The sequence below is a fragment of the Dermacentor albipictus genome, chromosome 2 (assembly GCF_038994185.2).
Source record: "Dermacentor albipictus isolate Rhodes 1998 colony chromosome 2, USDA_Dalb.pri_finalv2, whole genome shotgun sequence".
In the NCBI taxonomy this organism is placed as follows: domain Eukaryota; kingdom Metazoa; phylum Arthropoda; class Arachnida; order Ixodida; family Ixodidae; genus Dermacentor; species Dermacentor albipictus.
In genome coordinates, this window is record NC_091822.1 from 105,991,861 (window position 1) to 106,011,941 (window position 20,081).

Below are 20,081 nucleotides of genomic sequence, written 5' to 3' on the forward strand. Positions count from 1 at the left end.
AAAATGCTCTTTATGAAATGTTAGTGCCTCTTGGAAGCCCATAAAATGTGCTAGGTGTTTTAGACGTTAGAGATTACGACTTCCACCAGGATCATCCCTTTAGAGAAAATAGTTACTGTGTCAGCCGCGCAAGGAGTCGTTTTGCTGCATTTGTACTTAGACTTTGTGGAGCTTAATCGTCTAAAATTGTTAGAGCGAACATGGTACTGACCACTGCCGACACGACTTCAGACGACTCGACGCTAATGGACGCGTGGCCACTGTAATCGGGGCCCTTTCTCTGGGTGAATGAGGGGCTCCCGGAGCTCACGCGACAGGGCAGGGCGGTGGGAAGCTTCTGTCTGTGCTCGACCAGGGCTCCGTTCTCGGTCGAGACGTGGTGCATTTCGCCGGCTACCGCTTTGGCGCCTTCCGCGACGTTCGCTGTTGAAGCGGTGACGTGCTGCAGGCTGGCTCCGTTCTCCTGGCAAATTATAAATTCACCACTGTTGGAGGCATACATGGCTTGCGTTTTGGAGTAGAAGCAGACAGCAAGCGAATGAACTCAGTACAGCGTTCTACGAACGTTCGTCTTGTCAGGTTGCGTATAAGTAATACCAAGGGTTGAACCAGAGTTATTCCATTACACCAGCTTCGAAAGCCCTCTTCAAACTCAGGGCATGTTCACCTACGTTTCCTCGGTATCTTAAGTGGCCCGCCATGGTAACACAGTGGATAAGGCATTGCGCTGCTGAGTTCCAAGTCGAGGGTTCGACCCTGGCCACTGCGGCTACATTGGCATAAGGCGGAGTGCAAAAACGCTCCCGTACCATGTCTTGGGTTCCCATTATGTAACCATAGATGGTCGAAATTATCCGGATCTCTCCAGTACGTCGTGCCTCATAGAGAGATCGTGGTTCTGGCATGTCATCATCATCACCCCACCACCACAACCATCATCATCATCATCATCATCATCATCATCATCATGGTTACGCCCACTGCAGGGCAAAGGCTTCTCCCATTCTTCTCCAACTACCCCGGTCATGTGCTAATTGTAGCCATGTTGTCCCTGCAAACTTCTTAATATCATCCGCCCACCCTAGCTTTCTGCCGCTCCCTGCTACGCTTCCCTTCCCTTGTAATTCAGTCCGTAGCCCTTAATGACCATCGGTTATCTTCCCTCCTCATTAAATGTCCGGCCCATACCCATTTATTTTTCCTAATTTCAACTAAGATGTCATTAACTCGCGTTTGTTCCTTCACCCAATCTGCTCTTTTCTTATCCCTTAACGTTACTCTCATCATTCTTCTTTCCATAGCTCGTTGTGTCGTCCTCAATTTAAGCAGAGCCCTTTTCGTAAGCCTCCAGGTTTCTGCCCCGTACGTGAGTACTGGTAAGACACAGCTATTAATACACTTTTCTCTTCAGGGAGAATGGCAACCTGCTGTTCATGATCTGAGAATGCCTCTGGCATGTAAAACGCCATAATTCAATTGTTCCTTTTCTTTTAGGGGTGAGGGGATGAATATGTTCATTGAATGAGGCGCTATCTGGGAGCAGCAATACGGAACTTGTCGCCACCGGTCGGGCTTTGGATAGCTAACCCTACAGAAAACCTGTGTTAAGACAGATGTTTGAATTCGGTGACTGTGCGTGCCAATATCTTATTTCGCTTATGTTCTTGATACGTATTAGAAATTTCTGATATTTACGCAGCCACGCTGGACCTGATTGGAATAGGAGATGACAATAGGGAAAACAACGCGAGAAAAGAAAAAAGGAACAGAAAAAAAGACAGGGCATGCGCTGACTACGAGTGAGTTGGTAGTCGGCGCCTGTCCGATCGTTTTCTCTTGCTTCGTTTTTTTTTCGCGCTGTTTTCCCGTAATGAGGCCATACAAACAAGCTCACGTTCAGATGCCTTCAAAGGAGACATGAGATGGGAATCTACGTTAATGTTGGCCTTGAATGCGAGTAGGCTCTCTAGTGTAGGCAACGAATGCTGCAGACGAGATCTTGAATTGCACTATGAACGAGTGGCTATGTGTGTTACGCTATGCTATGGCCGTTATACCGGTTTCTTGCTTTTCCTGGAGGTCAGCCGTGGTGGTCGGCCGGGTGTCCAGCGCCGAAGCACGCCGTCCGCTTGGCCGCTGGGTCTCTGGCTGCGGCTCGCGAACGCCTCGTCCGTCTCACGGTCGATGACCAGCAAGTCGACTTGGTCCGGCTCTTTTTCTATGCGGCCCATTATTTCCGGATAGCTCTTGTTCTCTACCGACACCGCGTTCACCTGCAGTATTCCACGACAGGCGCACGAGCAGGAACTTCGCGACAAATCCCGCGCTCTTTTTGACAAAAAATAACGTAGATAAGTTTAGTGCACAAGCACTAAGCCTCACTTCTGTGCCTGTCGAATGACGAAGTAGGACATCGTGTTGCTTTACCTACGTTCTAGCTATCTTGGTAGAATCATGTAACCGACATAATGCTGCAATAAACGCTCTTGTTGGTTATCTCCGCCAAATCCTCTATGTGACACCGTCTACCGTAAAATTATTTGCCTATAATGTCACAATCGGACCAAAACTTGAATATTCACGTGCCATGTTTGGCCCACTCTCATCAAATATCACTACCACCCTCGTATTAGTTCAGAACCGTGCCGCTATAGTCATCCTCTAGGACGATACCCGTACAACGCTAGCGTCTCCGCATTATAATCTAAAACTACAGCTCACCTCTCGCCTCTCGTCATCGAAGTTGTCGCCTCGATCTGTTTAAAAGGTTTTAGAGCAAATAACTTTCTTTCGCTCTCTTGCCCGTTGTCGTGGTAAAGGCGCTGATGCATAACACACTCACTCTCCCGCAACTGAGTTAGAGGGTGCTTTCCTCGTCGAACGCCAGTCGGTGACAAACTCGTAGCTACAAGTTTATATGTACGATGGCCAACTCAGGCGAAATTTTCACATTTGCGCTAGCCAATCAGCTTCGCTTACTTGCCTCACGTCAAGCGGTTTTGCGTGTTTTCCACCAAACAAATCAGTCTGTGTCACTGGTTTCAGGATGAAGCCTGAACGATAGGGTATATTTTATAAGTGATTTTCATATCACACTTGTCAGCCATAGCTAAAAATCTTGCTTGAAACAACTGGCTTTTATTTTCTAACTAGCCTTAGCCTTTACATTGGAAGAGCCAAGTCAATAAGCCGTGAGCGAACTCCAACAGGCTCGGTTCTTTTTCAGAAGTGAAAGGCAGGTGTACTGCGGTTTGGGAGAAGCGCTTGTTAGTAATTCTTGTCCCCTACTATAGATCTTTAATATGCACACGCTGTCGCGCGAGGGCTTTGCGTCGTCTGTATGTTTAAATGTTCAGGGGAAAAGTTTCGCAAGGACCGTCTTCCTCATTTCCCGCAGGTTTCCCGCTGTGGTGGCTGCGGGAGAGGGCTCCAGTGGCGAGAAAGAAGGATAACAGTCTCCTTCCACGTCAGCGTTCGTGCTGCTGGAGATGACACACGGTACATGAATAAGCTTGTATGCATATCAACTTATACTACCGCTAGTAGTGACCTGGTGGTTAACTCGTCCGCTCTCTGCAGAATTAGGCCAATAGAAACGAACTATATACATATACTCACTGAAATAAGTATACGTTTCTGAGCGCATGATTCCTTTCATAAAGCGAGTACCATTCTAGAGGCATTCGGCTATTGCCTTACATTTGCAATAATTGTCGATTACTTCTGCGCACTTTTTTTATTGCATATCACGTGACAGCCACCTGACTCAGCTAGCACACCGTTTTCAACGTACAGGTCATCAAGACACCGTCATCTGTCTACAAGCCTGCACTGATTGAACGATTGTTTGAGGCAAACTGGGCTGATCAGCTACACAGCGCGATTTGTGCCTGTCGTCAAGTTCTTTTGCTCGTGTTTATTACGCCGCCATATAGTCCCTCCTTCACAGGCAGACTGTTCTTGTACTTTTGAGACCCCTTATTCATTTAAGAATACAAGTACAGGCATGAGCAACGCATACCAGGCATGCGACTGCTGGTACCTCGGGGAACTTGCGACAGTATTTGGAAGAAAGTCACTAGAGGTCGCTCGTGCAGGAACGCCTTGTGAGCTCGCTCGTCTTAATGCAGTTCTCGTGAATTGCTGGGCTTGCAGGTGCTTACCTCGACGAGCCTGTCATCGTCGCGGAGTCCGCCCAGCTCTGCCGGGCTGTTGGGCATTACGCCTGTGATGAAGTAGCCCTGGCGCTCTTTGTCTTCTCGGAGACTGAACCCGTATCCTTCATAGCTTTTCCACTTGCGCAGGTAGCACAACCGGAGACCGCCGGCAAGCTCCTGCGGAGAAATGAAAAGAAAAACAATATAAAGGAGTACTAAATGCACGATGAAGAATATCAGCATTTAGTGTTGCCACATTTTTTTTAGTAATATAAATAAATATTGTTGTGGTTATAACAAAAAAATATTGTAAAGATGACCTGGAAATGTGGTCCCTTTTTCCTTCGTTTTTTTCCCTCTCTTCTTTCAGTGTCTCATTGTACAAGTTGCGTGAGTAAATTCTGTTCTGACTGAACAGTGTCATAAAGTTCGTATGATATTAATAACTTCAGTCTGGTAAACGGTAGGCGTTTCTCACAGCCCCTCGTCTGCACTGTGGTATTTCTGCAAGCCTAATGGGCAGAGTGGTGGATTAATTTTGGCAACCTGCAGTGCTATAAAACGAATGTACCGTGTGCATGAGAGCCTGCCAGTGAATATTTCTTAGGATCCTTTTTATTTACTAGAAAATTGTTCAGCATAGTCTTTAAGCATGCCTTTTTGGTGTCCCTGCATTTCGTCACTACAGATACGCGACGTCGACTACAGGTGTCGTGCTTGCGACTGCTACTAACATACAGAGCTGCGCCTTAGAACTGAAACAACAAGACTGAGCTGACTGAAGCACGACAGCGAACCACCGGTAGTCCGTGAAATTCCGTAGCTCAAAAGCTAACGCAACAGCGACAATAAAAATCATTCACAGATGTATGCCAATCCGAGCAATTGATACATCAAAAGACAGCGAAACTGTGCAGCCCGGTCCCACGTCCTTAGGGCACATTCGACTGGCCGCTTTCGCGCGCTCTCGCTTAGAGGTTTATATTCGCATGGTCGAAACCGAGCGTGCGGAGACGCTCCCGCATCCACGTTGGGAGCAAGACCGGGACCCGAGAGAAACTCGATCAGGTGGCTACTCCAGCTGCCCTGGCAGCAGGTCGCACTGGTCGCACGCTGTGTGTATTAGTGAGACCGTGCGAGGTTGAGCACGCTTTCTCTCTGCACGGCTCCAAACAGCTCCAAACAACGAGACATTCATTTGAGGGATCGCCCCATGTTTCTGCGCAGGCGTGAGTAAGAGCGGGCGCGAGAGAGAAAACTTGGGCGCTTTTGATCCTTGAATATATGACTCTGCCTAGGCACTACGGAGGAGGTTTCTAGCGCGCGTTGTATGCCTTTGTCCCTAGGCGTGCCGGCATTGCGGAGTGAGGTCGAGATTGTTTACGCTCGGACGGTGGCTGCCGGCAGTGGCGTAGCTAGGTCGTCTAGCCCCCGGGGCCCATAGGTCTTCTTCCCCCCCCCCCCCCATTATGTAGTCCAGGAAGGCGAGGATATCGACAATTTCTGGGTTTCATACTGGGCGCCGCCCGCAGCGCCAAAGTACTATAGGTTGTAGCACCCAAAACAATTTTGTTTAAGAAGTTTTTGTTCAGTTAATAATATGACTTTTGAGTCCTCAATTCTCGAATTGAAGTGCTTCCTCTATAAGTACTAATTTCGGGATTATTAAGGATGTGGTTATTACTTATATGCCATATTTTTCGCGCTACCGAATTCCTAGTAATCACAAAAAGACGTAACTTCATAGAATCTCGATCGGGAAATATCCTTACAAAATTCACCTTTCTTTTTTTTATAAAATTCTGTGCAGCTGATACAGACACTGTACTTCTGACATGAAGTCACACAACAACAACAGTTTTCTGAAACTTTCGAGAGTAAGAAGGAAAGCGTGAAACATAACGGCAGATTTCGCAGCGGCTTCTCGGAGCGAACGGGAGAGGGGAAGTAAGAGCGAACCGTACATCACGGCGGGCCCGCGACTACAGCCTGTCGAGTGATACGCCGCCAAACTCTTCAGCCGAACCGAGTCTGAAGACGAGCCCCATTTATGCAACGTCGCTCTCAACGAACGCTTCGCCGTAAACGCGAGCGCCGGGCGCGCTAGTTGAACGCCCTATTGCTGCTGTCTTTGTTCGTCTTCGCTGCGCGTTCTGAACGGAAGAGGGACCGAAGAGCCCCAACGCCTTACAACGCCTCACTGTATGTTTCGCGACTCCTACTCCCAGCATGAACGCACAGCACGAGCGCACCCCACATGAAACGTTCCGCTAAGGCGAGTAGTTTAGCGACCATTTCGCGAATTAAATTTGTTAGCCCGCACATTCGTGCAACTATTTCGTGGGGTGTTGATAGAGCTGCAGTCGACAATTCTGCGGCGCAACGCATCGGGTGCCTGAGCTGGGGCTGCTGGATACCAGAGCATTCTTTGCAATTTGCGCCCAGTCAAGCCGGCGGAAAGAGGGGTGCATTCAAGCGTAAATGACCCCCCCCCCCCACTGGCCCCTTGCACCCGGGGCCCACGACCCCCCGGCCCACCCCCTGTTGCTACGCCACTGGCTGCCGGCACGGTGAAATAGGTGAAGCAGCAGGCACTCCCGCCCCATTTGGTGACCACTGTGTCGGACAGATTGCCTCGCACCTGCGGCACTCGAGCTAAGTCAGTCATGCCGGACCATTGCTTTCTCGCACCTTACGGCGATGTACCTTGGAAATCACATCACAGATGTGTCCGTGGGAGCAGTAGGGACCGTAGTAGAGGCCGGGCCGCATATACTGAATATCTAGAAGTCAGACTGCCTTAACAACAGCGTTTGAACGAAAGTGGCTGAAAGGCCGCCGGTGATGCTCGACGCCCCTGCAACAGCTATGAGAGAACGTCGCGCTACCCTAACACCTCTTACGTTAAACTAACCTAACGTTAACGTAACCGACCGTTAACCTAACGTTTACGTATGCAACCATGGCCGAGACAAAAAGACAATAATCTTCACGACATAACCGTTGTCAGAAGACGCCGTGCCACCCTAACGCCTTTTACGCTAGCCTAACCTAACCTAACGTGGCCGAAACGCAACGACAAAAATCGGCACGGCGTAACCACTGTGAGAATTTGCCACGCAAACCTAACGCCTTTTACGCTAACGGAACCTAGCCTAAGGTATCCTAAACCTGACCTAAACCTAAGCTAACCCAACCTAACGTAGGCGAGACGTAAAGCCAATAATCCCCACGGCGTGACATCAGGCAATGGCGTTTAACCACGCTTGCTAAGGCGCTGTGCGTTTAGTTCCCTTAAAGGGGACCACTAAAAAAATGCTCCTGAAAAGTCGTGGACGGCAGTTTACGAAAAGCTTGCCAAGAGGGAAGATACTGCACCAGGAGAGCAGGCTGGGCTTCTACTACAGCCCCTACTGCTCCATCGGAAAAAAAAATCAATGATGTTATTTTGAAGATAGAGCGCCGTAAGGGACAAGAAAGGTTTAATCCGGCATGACTGACTCAGCACCAGCGCCGAAGGTGCGAGAAAGTCCGTCCGACATACCTTCACACACAGCGACCCCACTCCGCATTGCCGGCATGTCTAGGGGACGAACGCACACAACCTGCACTAACCTCCCCCGTAGTGCCTAGGCACGGTGGCATACTCAAGGAGCCAAAGCCGGCACATTTTCTCTCTCGCGCCTGCGCACATGCGGCTGGCGAACCATCAAATAAACGTCTCGTAAACAAGTAGTTATAACGCGAATGCAACAGTAATCATGATTATTTATTATTGATATCCTTACCATAACGCCCCTTCGGGCTGCCGCAGCCGCACATACTGGCCGACTTTCATCGTGGAACTGGCAAAAGGCGATGTGAGCAACCAGAAATTACTTATGACTGGCTCAAAAAACGCACAAGAAACTTGTCACCTATTAGTGTTTGATACATCAAAGGTAACTTTTATTTTGTACTTATTAGTAGCACAAAAACTTGAATATAAATCGAGATATTTTCTAATAAAAATGCAAGCTAAAGTCACCTGTGACAGAGTGGTCTTTAGCTGATAGATGATAGAGCGGTCTTCAGCTTTATTCGTGGTCTGGCAACCTACGGAGTGCAAGTTGGGGAACGAATAGTGAGAGTTCTATTCATGGTACGGTAGTTAGATAGGTAGTGGCGGTGCGGTCAGAGGCCTGCCGGGAAGCAAACGTCGTCTGCTACCGAGCATGATATTGTGACACGCTGGCGAAGATGTCAGCTTGGTCGGAAGAAGACGACGCTCTGGACTTCGCGCGCTGTCAACCATCTTGTCAGCCGCTACGATTATTGTAAATATTCTGTAAATATACGTCTGACTGCTTTTAACCCCGTAACATTTTTGGTGGAGGTTGCGGGATCATTATCAAGACGGATTTACGCAGCGGGCGCTCCTTGGCTGCATCTACAATGCCAGCACAAGGCGAGGATGCTTCGGGCCCGTCGGCACCCACGCCCACCGTCATTTTAGCACAACCCCGTGACCCAGGAATCCTTTCTGGCACCGACGACACTGATGTTGAAGACTGGCTTCAACTATAGGAGCGGGTGAGCTCCAGCAACCACTGGGATCAGGCCATCATGCTAGCTAATTTGATATTTTCCCTCGCGGGCACGGCACGCGTCTGGTTTCAGACCCACGAGGAGGAACTTACCAGCTGGGACAGGAGGAACTTACCAGCTGGGCAGTGACGTGAAATATGGCCGTATCGGCCGTATTTCACGTCACTGCCGGTCTTCGTGGATTTCGACCCCCTGGCCCTACCTCCCATCCCTCGGCCCTCATGCTGCTCCTCGGTTCCCCCCGCAAACGCAGCCAGTACATTCTGGCGACACTTCTCTGCCTACCCGCTCTAGCCCCTCTCCTTCGCCACGTCACCGCTTCTCCCGATCGCCCTCATCTCGCCAATCACCGTCCCCTAGCTCATTCCGGCGCACCCTTCCGGAAAACTAACGGGTGCAGCACCTGGAGGTAATGCTGCCAAACCGACCCGACGCAAATATCTCCTTCTGACCTTGCCCACACATCGGAACCTCATTAAAGTGAACGGGGATGGTGTACCTGTTACGGTTCTGATTGACACTGGCACGCAGATATCTGTGATGAATGCTCACCTTCGGAATCGTCTCAAGAAAGTCCTTACTCCTGCCCCGTCGCCTCTGGTCCAGGTCGCCGACGGTGGAACACCAGCCGTTATTGGCATGTGTCCGGCTCGCGTGAGTGTCGCCGGACATCATACTTCTGTTTTATTTTATGTTCTAGAGCGCTGCCCTCACGCCCTCATTCTGGGCCTTGACTTTCTGTCTACACAATCCGCTATGATAGACTGTTCTGCTGGTGTTGTGCAACTCGCTCTACCTGCTGCTATTGACCCTCCCGATAGTGGTTCGATACGGTTATGTTCCACAGAGCATATTCGCCTCCCCCACCATGCCGTTACCTACATCGGTGTCTCCCCCGCTTCACCTATACCAGACGGTGACTACATCGTATCCCCTAATCCGGATGTCCTGCTCTCGCATAACGTCACTTTTCCTCACAACGTCATTACCATTTCGGACAACGCGTCCTGCCTTCCACTTGTGAACTTTGGACTTCGTACGCAAGTACTCCCGCTCGGAATATCCCTGGCACAAATAACGCCGGCCAGAGACTACAACATTTCGGCTTTGACTTGTAACAGCTCCTCGCGTTCAACTCTTGCTTCGCCCCCTGTCCCTTCAGACTTGAATGCCCTAACAAAAATGATTGCTCCCGACCTTCCGCCCCAGCGTGCTAATGAACTACGTTGCCTCCTTGCCTCATACTGGGACAAGAAAAGCGCCCTTTAGGACATACCTTGGAGAGCGCCCTCTAGGACAAACATCTGTCGTAAAACATTGAATTAACACCGGTTATGCGAGCCCGATCCATCGGCGACCCTACCGCGTCTCACCTACTGAGCGACAAATCATCCAACATGAAGTTGACAAGATGCTTTCTCGAGACATCATCGAACCTTCATGCAGCCCATGGGCATCCCCTGTTGTACTAGTTAAAAAGAAGGACAAAAGTTGGCGATTTTGCGTGGATTATCGACACCTCAACAAGGTAACCAAGAGGGACGTCTATCCGCTACCACGCATTGACGATGCCCTGGATTGTCTGCATCGATGCCTGCATCGATGCCCTGAGTCCATCGACCTTCACTCCGGCTACTGGCAAATTGCCGTCGACGACATGGAGCATGAGAAGACAGCATTTATTACTCCGGATGGCCTGTATCAGTTTAAAGTGATGCCTTTCGGTTTATGTAATGCCCCGGCCACATTTTAACGAATGATGGACGCCCTCCTACATGGTTTCAAGTGGTCCATCTGCCTCTGTTACCTGGACGACGTGATCGTTTTTTCTCCGACTTTTGCGACACGCCTCGAACGCCTATCGACGATCCTGTTTTCCGTCAGGCGGGGCTACAATTAAATTCGTCCAAGTGCCACTTCGGTCGTCGGGAACTCTCTGTGCTCAGGCATCTCGTCGATTCTTCTGGTGTACGCCCTGATCCCGATAAAATACGGCCATTGAAAGACTTTCCCGTGCCAACATGTGCCAAGGATGTTCGCAGCTTCTTGGGCCTCTGCTCATACTTCCGTCGGTTTACCTGAAATTTTGCGAACATTGCGCGCCTTCTCACTTAGCTCCTCAAGAAAGACGCCGCATTCATTTGGGGTCCTGAGCAAGCTGGTGCTTTCACCGAGCTGGGTGGGCTGCTTACGTCCCCGCCCATTCTCGCTCACTTTGATGCGTCAGTTCCAACAGAAGTCCGTACCGATGCCAGTCGCCACGGTATTGACGCTATCTTGGCACAGAAACAACAAGGGCGAGAATGTGTTATTGCCTACGCCAGCCGCCTTCTTTCCTCTGCTGAGCGCAATTATTCCATCACCGAACGCGAGTGTGGCTCTCGTTTCTGCAGTGGGTAGAATCCGCCCCTATTTGTACGGCCGCCAATTCACAGTCATCACTGATCACCACACTCTGTGTTGGCTTTCGTCCCTCAAAGATCCTTCAGGGTGCCTTGGCCACTGGGCTATGCGCCTTCAAGAATACTATTCAGTTGTATACAAGACCGGCCGGTTACACGGAGATACGGACTGCTTGTCGCGCCATCCTGTCGAACCTCCTGACTTTTCTGCGGCCAGCATACCTGTCACCGTTCTCTCTCTGGCTGCTTTTCGTGATATTGGAGCCGAATAACGTCGGGACGCCTCCTTAGAAGACCTTATTCAACGGCTCACTTCAACGACGCCCGATCCTTCCCTTCGCATGATTGAACTCCAAGATGGTATATTATGCGAAGCATATTACGAGAGCTCAACCCAGCTCCTCAGGCGCGGCGGTGTCGCCTTTAATGACCTTTGACCCCATGCCATACCACGTGACACCGTGACGTTACGACAGAGGAGAAACGGGGCTCCAACTCGCGCCGTCGCTCAACTCTCGCAAGATGGGCTGGGTGGGAATCGAACCAGGGTCTCCGGAGTGTGAGACGGAGACGCTACCACTGAGCCACGAGTACGATGCTTCAAAGCGGTACAAAAGCGCCTCTAGTGAATGCGGTGTTGCCTTAGAAACGAACTGTTTCTAAGGCTCAGGCGTGCGTCGCTTGCTCAGGCGCACATTTCGTTGCCGCGCCGAACGCTGCGTTGCTCGACGCTCCCCGCGTCCAATGCGGGGCGCGTAGTCGCTGGCGGGTCGACGGGAACGCTGTCGCGATCTACTCTTGAAGGCGAAGCAGAGTAACGCATGAGTTGTTTCTTCGTCTAGCCGAACCAAATATAGCCAAGCAACAGCAGTTCACCAGGCTAAACAGTGGTTCAACAACTAAAATAAAGGCTAGTATGCTTCGCATCCTGGGCTTAACGTTAGCTAAGCCACAGCCATTTTTTGTATCGCTCTCTCATGCGCCCGGACGGCCCTGCCAACTCTTTGTTGTGCCTGAGCATCTGCCTCAGACTGTTCTCGTCCAGCTTCATGATGTCCCGACTGCCGGCCACCTTGGCGTGTCACGGACCTATAACCGCGTTCGTCGGCGCTTTTATTGGCTTGGTCTATACCGTGACGTCTGCCGTTACGTCGCTGCGTGTGACCCTTGTCAACGACGCAAAAAGCTGACCACACTCTCTGCTGGTCGCCTTGAACCACTTGACGTACAATTAGAACCCTTCTTCCCTTTAGGTGCTGATCTTGTAGGCCCTTTTCCTACGTCTAATTCGGGAAACAAGTGGATTGTTGTAGCAACAGACTACGCTACCCGATATGCAATCACACGGGCTCTTCCGACAAGCTGTTCAACCGATGTCGCCGACTTCCTCCTAGAGAACGTCCTCCTTCACTACGGCGCCCCTCAACAGTTCCTCACCGACCGCGGCCGCTACTTTCTTTCTAAAGTTGTCAATGACATTCTGCACTCGTGCTCGACTAAACACAAACTTGCTACTCCTTACCATCCACAAACGAACGGTCCAACCGAGGGCCTTAACCGCACTTTTACTGACATGCTGTCCATGTATGTCGGCGCTGACTATCGCGACGGGGACGTTGCGCTGCCGTTCTTTACTTTCGCCTATAATTCACCTCGCTATGATACCGCCGGATTCTCTCCATTCTTCCTCTTGTTTGGCCGCCACCCTACCCTACCATTCGACACCATTCTGCCTGCTAGCCTGAATCCCACGTCCGAGTATGCCCGTGAAGCCATACTCAAAGCTCAAGAAGCACGCCATAGTGCCCGACGTCGACTTGTGGAGTCGCAGGACAATCAGCGGCGCTCATATGACGCCCGCCATCGTGACGTCCATTACACACCGGGCACCCTGGTTCTCCTTTGGTCGCCGTCGCGACGCGTTGGCCTTTCGGAGAAGTTACTTTCCCGCTACTCTGGCCCTTACCGTGTCTTGCGTAAAGTAACTGACGTTACGTACGAAATCGCCCCTCTTGAGCCAACCGTGGCTCAGCATCGCTCCGACGTGGTCCATGTCGCGCGTCTTAAGTTGTATCACACGCCCGCCTCCTAACCAGCACCGAGCCGGTGCTTCCGCCGCCGGGGATCATGTGACACACTGACGAAGATGTCAGCTTGGTCGGAAGAAGGCGGCGCTCTGGACTTCGCGCGCTGTCTACCATCTTGTCAGCCGCTACGATTATTGTAAATATCTTTTAAATATACGTCTGACTGTTTTTAACCCTGTAACAATATTATTACGCGCATGTTATACGAAACCGAAAGCTTTACTGGCCGCGAACTCGCGATTTCGCCGTGGCCGTGATCCGAGGAGGCGCTTGACGTCACAACCCGTTCCTCGTCACATCGCGTTCCTCGTCGTTGCGTTCGCCTCCGCTGGCTTCGCCAGCTGCGTTGCATGCCTGATACCATGTCAGAGGATTGAAAAGGAGAGCAACCGTGCGCCGAAACCACAGTTGAGGCGTAAGTATGGACGGCGACAATTCTGATAAGCAGGAGGAGGCCTGAAATCGACATCGGAACGAGAGGAAGAGGAAAGTGTGATGTTTTATGTTGCAATTTCAAAAGCTGTCATTTATATCGTCTGTTAAAACGCAGGCAACACGGCGAGTTGCACTCAAAGTCACGATAGTTCTCCTCCGAGTTCCTGTAATTAGAAGTTTCAGTAGGGGTGTGACTACTGTGGGCAATGTTTCTGAATCAGCTTTTTAGGCTTCGAGACGGAGTAAATGTATTCCTGCAAAAGACGAAAACTAGCCAGAGGGGCCCGATTTTGCGTGGAATGGAATGTTCGGCTAAAGACATGCAAGTCTCGGGCTCGAATACTTCACCGATTTTGACGCCGCGAGACCCAGAACTTTCCGAGAAACGTGACATTGCGCACGTCGCTGTGCTGCGAAAATGTTTCAACTGCATTATTCGTGTGCGAGCGCCACTTCGAGGAGCATTTTATTGAGCGTATTTATTTATTTATTTATTCATTTACCTCACAGGCTCCCGAAGGAGTATTGCGTGAGGGGAGGATACAGGGAATTAGAAAAAAAAGAAAGGAGCAAAAAGAAATTATACATTGTTAGCGAGTACACATGAAAGAACAAATATCTAACAATATAAATAACAGGATCAATGAAACAAACGACTGTGCGAAGTAACAAAAAGGAGTACCAAGAAATTATACAAATGGTAGCAGGTGAAGGTGAAAGAACAAGTCTGTAATAATGTTAAAGCAATTCAAAACAAACATTCAAACAAAACAAAAAGAAAAACCTATACAACTTCGCTATAAGTATTTACTTAAGTGCTGTTACGTTTCTCCTACGACGCGCGGTATAGCCGGCGGGGATGCAACGGACGCCGGGGCTTCATTCAAAGCGGCGGACATTTTCGCCCGTTCGGCGCTGCCGCGACGCCTCACCGCCAAGCGCGTCCAGGCATGTTTCAATGCCACGTGCATTTGTGTGTGTGTGTGCATGTTGGTGCCCACGCTTGTCAAAGCGCGGCAGCCAGGGAGAGGAGCTCCCTAAGTGTGAAGCGAGGAGGTCTGATCGGCGCCGGCCCGGCGGATGAGTCACTACACTCGTCTCAACATGGCTCTCAGCTTGTCCGTGCCCTGCCGTCACGTGGCCTCATCCCGTGACCTTCCTTCTTGCCCTCGACTCCGAGAGTGTAAAAGCAGCTGCCCCCGGACGCCGAGAGGCTCCGATCTCTTCTGTCGAGTAACGTGCTCTCCCGTCTCTCCACTTCGGTCGACCTGACCGCCCGCTCTTTTGCGATGCTAGAATAAACAAGTTGTTCTGTTAGCAGTCGACTCATGCTTTGCCAGGACCTTCGGATGCTTCCAGTTGTGCCCCAGGCCGCCAGGCCAACGCTGCCCTTGGGGCTTGCGACCCAGTTGCAACAACTCGTGCCAGCGGTCCGATTGCAACAACGGGCGTCAGCGCTGAGATTCCAATAGTGCGCAGCATGGTTTAGTTGTGACGAATTATGGAAATAATATGCATCAGCGTGCTTTGAAGGATACTGGGTCAAGAATGTCAACTATGTAGTTTGGTAGGTTATTCAAATGTAGAATGGCACGTGGTAACGCGGAAGAATTGAAAGCATTTGTTCGGCCAAAGGTAGGCTGGAAACTGAGATGATTATGCAAACGCCGAGATGTACGAGATGGACGAGTGGGCGGCAGAGTGGACGGGCGCGTGCTATGGATTATCTTGTGAAATAGAAAAAGCGATCCTATGGTTCTTCGTGATTCAAAAGATGAGATAAATAAAGATGACTTAATGCTAGTCACGCTAGAGTCGCGGTGATAATCTCTGACAATGAAGCGGGCGGCGCGGTTTTGGACAGGTTCGAGAGTCGCGATTAGGTAAGCATGGTGAGGTGACCAGACAGGGGCTGCGAATTCCAGTTGTGGCCTTACGAAAGTCTTATAAGCGATTTGTCTGGTGAGGACAGGAGCATCACGCAGGTTGCGTTTAAGATAACCGAGCGTACGTGAAGCTTTAGCAGTTACTTTTTCGATGTGCGCAGACCATGAGAGGTTAGGTGCAAGGAGAATTCCCAGGTACTTATATGAGTTGGTGCGTGTGACGGGGTTCTTATCAAGTGAGTAATCGAAAGCGGAAAATGTCTTTTTGCGGGTGAATGTTATTAGTTTACATTTATCAGTGTTTAGAGTCATTTGCCAAGAAGGGCACCAGTTAATAATACGGTCAAGATCTCGTTGGAGAGCGACGTGATCAGAAGGTGAGCAGATTTCACGATAGATCACACAATCGTCTGCGAACAAGCGAATGGATGACGTTATTTCGGATGGCAGGTCGTTAATATAGATCAGAAAAAGTAATGGTCCGAGTACGCTTCCTGTGGTACACCACATGTTACATCGCTGATACTGGAAATAAGGTTATCGACAACGGTGAATTGCTTACGGAATGACAAGAAATTTCTTATTCAAGATACTGTTAGGGAATCGATGTTTAAGCATGAGAGTTTAGCTATGAGACGGCAATGAGCAACGCGATCGAAAGCCTTAGCGAACTCTATGAAAAAGGAATCTGTTTGTATGCCCTTATCCATGTTTAGGAAAATACCCGCCGTCATTTCGAATAGTTGCGTTTCACATGATAGTCCTTTTCTAAAACCATGCTGATGTTTAAAGAAGAACTTGTTGGTTTCCAAGTGATTTGCTACGTTTCAAAATAATATGTGTTCTAGTAACTTACCGGGAACGCTTGTTAGTGATATTGGGCGGTAATTGTTAACAACGCTTTTATCGCCAGATTTAAAGAAAGGTATAACTTTACCGACCTTCCAGTCATACGGAACTTCCCCTGTTGAGAGGGCCTGTTGAAACAAGCAGGAAAGGACTGTGCTAGAGGAAACTACGATATATCTTAAGATTTTTGAGTTTATACCGTCCATGCCGGAAGTTGACATATTGAGGTTGTTGATCAGCTCAGCAACACCAGTGGTTGTTATATTGATGGGGGCCATGTATGTATAATCGAGTTCGATGGGTGTTGGTATATATGAATGGTATTTCTTTGTAAATATGGACGTGAAGTAATTGTTAAAGATAGATGCTGAAAGCTCTCGTGCAATCGGCAAGCCATAGCTATCAATTATTTGTGAAATGTCGGAATTTTTAACGGGAGAGATCGTTTTTCCAATTTTTTTGGGTTGTTTTGAAGCAGTGATTGCAGATCGCAAGAGAAATACTTTTGCTTGGCTTGACGCAGGACATTACAGTAGGCTGCATTACAATACTTATGTTTGCTCCAAGACACAGGTGTGTCAACACGTTTGGCAGTCCTGTAAAGACGCTTCTTTTTATTCTTTAGAGTAAGAAGAGCTTTAGTGAACCATGGTTTCGATGAGTTAACGCGAAATGAAACCTTTGGTATATGCGCATGTGCTAATTCCATTACCGTTTCTTTGTACAGGCACCAATTCTCGTTCACTGTCCGCTCAGAAAAAGTTGCTAAGAATGAGGACGTGAAGCTTTCCATACCATTGTTAATAGCGCTGACGTCTGCTCTTTTGTAATCAAATACTTGTTTAGTTTTCAGGTGACGTGAGCATGAAGGTGTATGAACTGTGAATTGTAACAAACGGTGGTCACTGAACCCATCTGTAAAAGTGATATCGTTAACCCTCTCGGGTGCGGATGATAGAACAAGATCTAAAATATTATTGATACGAGTAGGCTGGTTTGTTAATTGCACAAGTGAAAAATCAAGTGTTAGTTGAACGAACTCACAAGATGCACGTGATTGGCCTCGCAAGTTTTGCCAGTCAATGTCTGGAAAGTTAAAGTCACCAAGAAGAAAAGTATCAGCTTTGTTATATTTGGATCGAATAGACGTAATGTTATCGTGTAATTCGGAAAGGAAATTGTAGGAGCTATCGGGTGGTCTATAGCATACACCATAAATTGTATTCGATTAGGGAAATGGTACACTGACCCACAGAATTTCGAGACTGGATGACATCGGCGCAAGAAATGACGTGATATGTTTTTTATGGCGAGCAATACCCCACCACCTCTTCTGTCGTCTCTATCTCTGCGATAGATGGTGTAAACATTAGAATCGGGTAGAACTTCGCCATCCGTAATTTCAGAGCTGAGCCAAGTTTCCGTAAGTGCTAATACATCAAATTCGCAGTCGTCTAAGTATGACGAAACTTCATTGCGTTTAGGAAGAATGCTACGAATGTTAGTTAATGATATATATAGGTGCGAGGGCACGATAGGCTCGTGTAGTGAATTGGGTTTTTTCTTAAAGGCACGTGTTCCCAGCCTAGGTTTTTGCTATCTGCACACTAAACATTTTAACACCCTTAAGGGTGTAAATCAGTTTGTCGCCAGACGAACACCCTAAGGGTGCTGTTGTCTACACCCTACAGTTGGGGTGCCACTATAGCACCCTAAAGGAAGGGTGTTCAGCAAAATAAATTTAGGGTGTAAGGGTGCTCGTCCAAATTAACACCCATCTGTGTGGGTGTTGGAAGGGTGTACACCCTTGTATTTCTAGCGTGTATGGAAGGCAGATTCGGCAGTACACGCCTTCAATTACTACTATGTACAGCGATCCTCGCGCAACTATTGCGTGTGCCAGAAGGTTCAAGTTCGGCTACCAAACGCACTGTCGAACAGCCGGCCTTGAAGCTTCGATGGGCATACACAACACCTATACGTGTGGATCACATTACATATTAGTAATTCATGGTGTATATTGGAAAACCTCTCTTCGCTGCACGAATACAACCTAGCAAACTTGACACTTTTGAGCATGTATATCAACACCAAGGTTATCACGATTTTCATATCCAAATAACATGCAACACAGACTGGTAAGATATATGCTGCATATTCAAGAAAACGCAAATATATTTATTGCATGCTGCAATACAGAGTACAATATAAACATAAATCACATGAAATATAAACATGCACAATCACCAAACACATCGGTAAGTACAAGAACATGTACATTCCCCACAAAGGTACCTAAAATACATGTATTGATCAAATCTGTTATTAGAGAAGAAACTATGTATAGCGGCACTGAAAGAGCCTGGGTTGATTCGCAGTGTTTTGGGCCACATAAAGGAATAAATTTTTAGTATTAGGCTCCAGTGAACGAAAATTCAAGTTTTGATGTCTTAAAAAAAGGCATATTGCAAAGGTGAATTAGGGAAGCAATTGAAAAGCAGAGCAAGCGCACAAGAAAGGCACGTGTTATTTTGTACACTAATGTAATCGCAAAGCATTATGAAAAGTTTGGAAAGTCGATGTAAAGCATAACTGGCCAACATTTTTCAGACTGAAACAATACTTTCCAAGCATAGACATGCTTTAAGTGAGGTTTATGCCAGAAGCCTTATTGCTAATTTTCAATTTCCAACAAGATTACTTGAGCACAAAAAATGCATAGAATTTTTTAGTGCCTACATAGTTTCTCCTCTTTTGTGAAACGAGAGTTCTCTGGGCTAAAGGTGCTGTGTAGCGGTTTTTCTAACTAAAATACCAGTTTCTATAAATTTTTGTTTTGTAACTCTAAGGCACTGGTACATATACAATATGTAGTTTGAAAATAGGTTCTTTTCTTACCATTAATCAAAGGAGTGCATATTCCACATCTACTAGTGCCTGGGTGCAAAGTGCAGTAGGAGGCCTGATAAAAACAAACCACTGTTGATTAAACGATTTTGCTGAGCACAAAATGTGGACAGTGTTTTAAAATACATAGTAAATTTCTAAATTATTTGCACTTAAATGCAGTAATTCAAGATTAAGGCATGCTATAGCATGTGAGCATGCAAATTAGCAAATATGGTTTTATAAATTAGCCATACTCTGGTTACTAAAAGAACACAGGCATAGGCAGTCATGCAAAAGTTCAAGTTAAATATCGCACTGTTAACATTTGCCAGCAAATGGTCGTATCAAACATTATAATTATACTGAACAAGGGTAGTTTCTTGGGATAGTTTGCAATTAACGAGATAAAATTACATACAGCTTGAATGACAAGAACTGCGAGAGATGACAGACTGCGCTGACTTCCAACAATATTTAATTATGTTGCCACATCATGTGTATTTGTACAAAAGCGGGCATGCGCAGAATATGAGTCGCAAGGGGTGTCTAACAGCAAGTGACTGTACTAAGAACATCGCCCTTTGAAAAAAATAAACATTAGAATTTCTATCTGTTGAGATACAAGACTTCACTAGGAGTCAGCACGATAGAGGGGTCACTAACGCACACACTAACCAGTTTTCTAGTGAAATCTGCTTCTATAGTTTCCCGGATGACCTGTGTCTCGCTAAAGCTTCCGTACCTTCAAAGAGGGGCACGCAGCCGCAGTCCCAGCAATGGATGCCGAAG

The 20,081-nt window shown here is 48.1% G+C and overlaps 1 protein-coding gene across 4 annotated transcripts in view; it reads right to left on the reverse strand.

The window, feature by feature from the left end:
- The window catches only part of LOC135914910 (Na(+)/H(+) exchange regulatory cofactor NHE-RF3-like), a 54,104-nt gene that overhangs the window by 11,825 nt on the left and 22,198 nt on the right, over positions 1-20,081 (reverse strand). For 3 of the 4 annotated variants that reach the window (XM_065447847.2, XM_065447846.2, XM_065447845.2), the window contains 3 exons: positions 4,164-4,334; positions 2,058-2,273; positions 212-463 (listed from right to left, as the gene is read on the reverse strand). In XM_065447847.2, coding sequence (XP_065303919.1) covers positions 212-463; positions 2,058-2,273; positions 4,164-4,334 — 639 coding nt within the window. The remainder of the gene's footprint in view (positions 1-211; positions 464-2,057; positions 2,274-4,163; positions 4,335-20,081) is intronic. The other variant, XM_065447848.2, reaches the window with a different exon arrangement.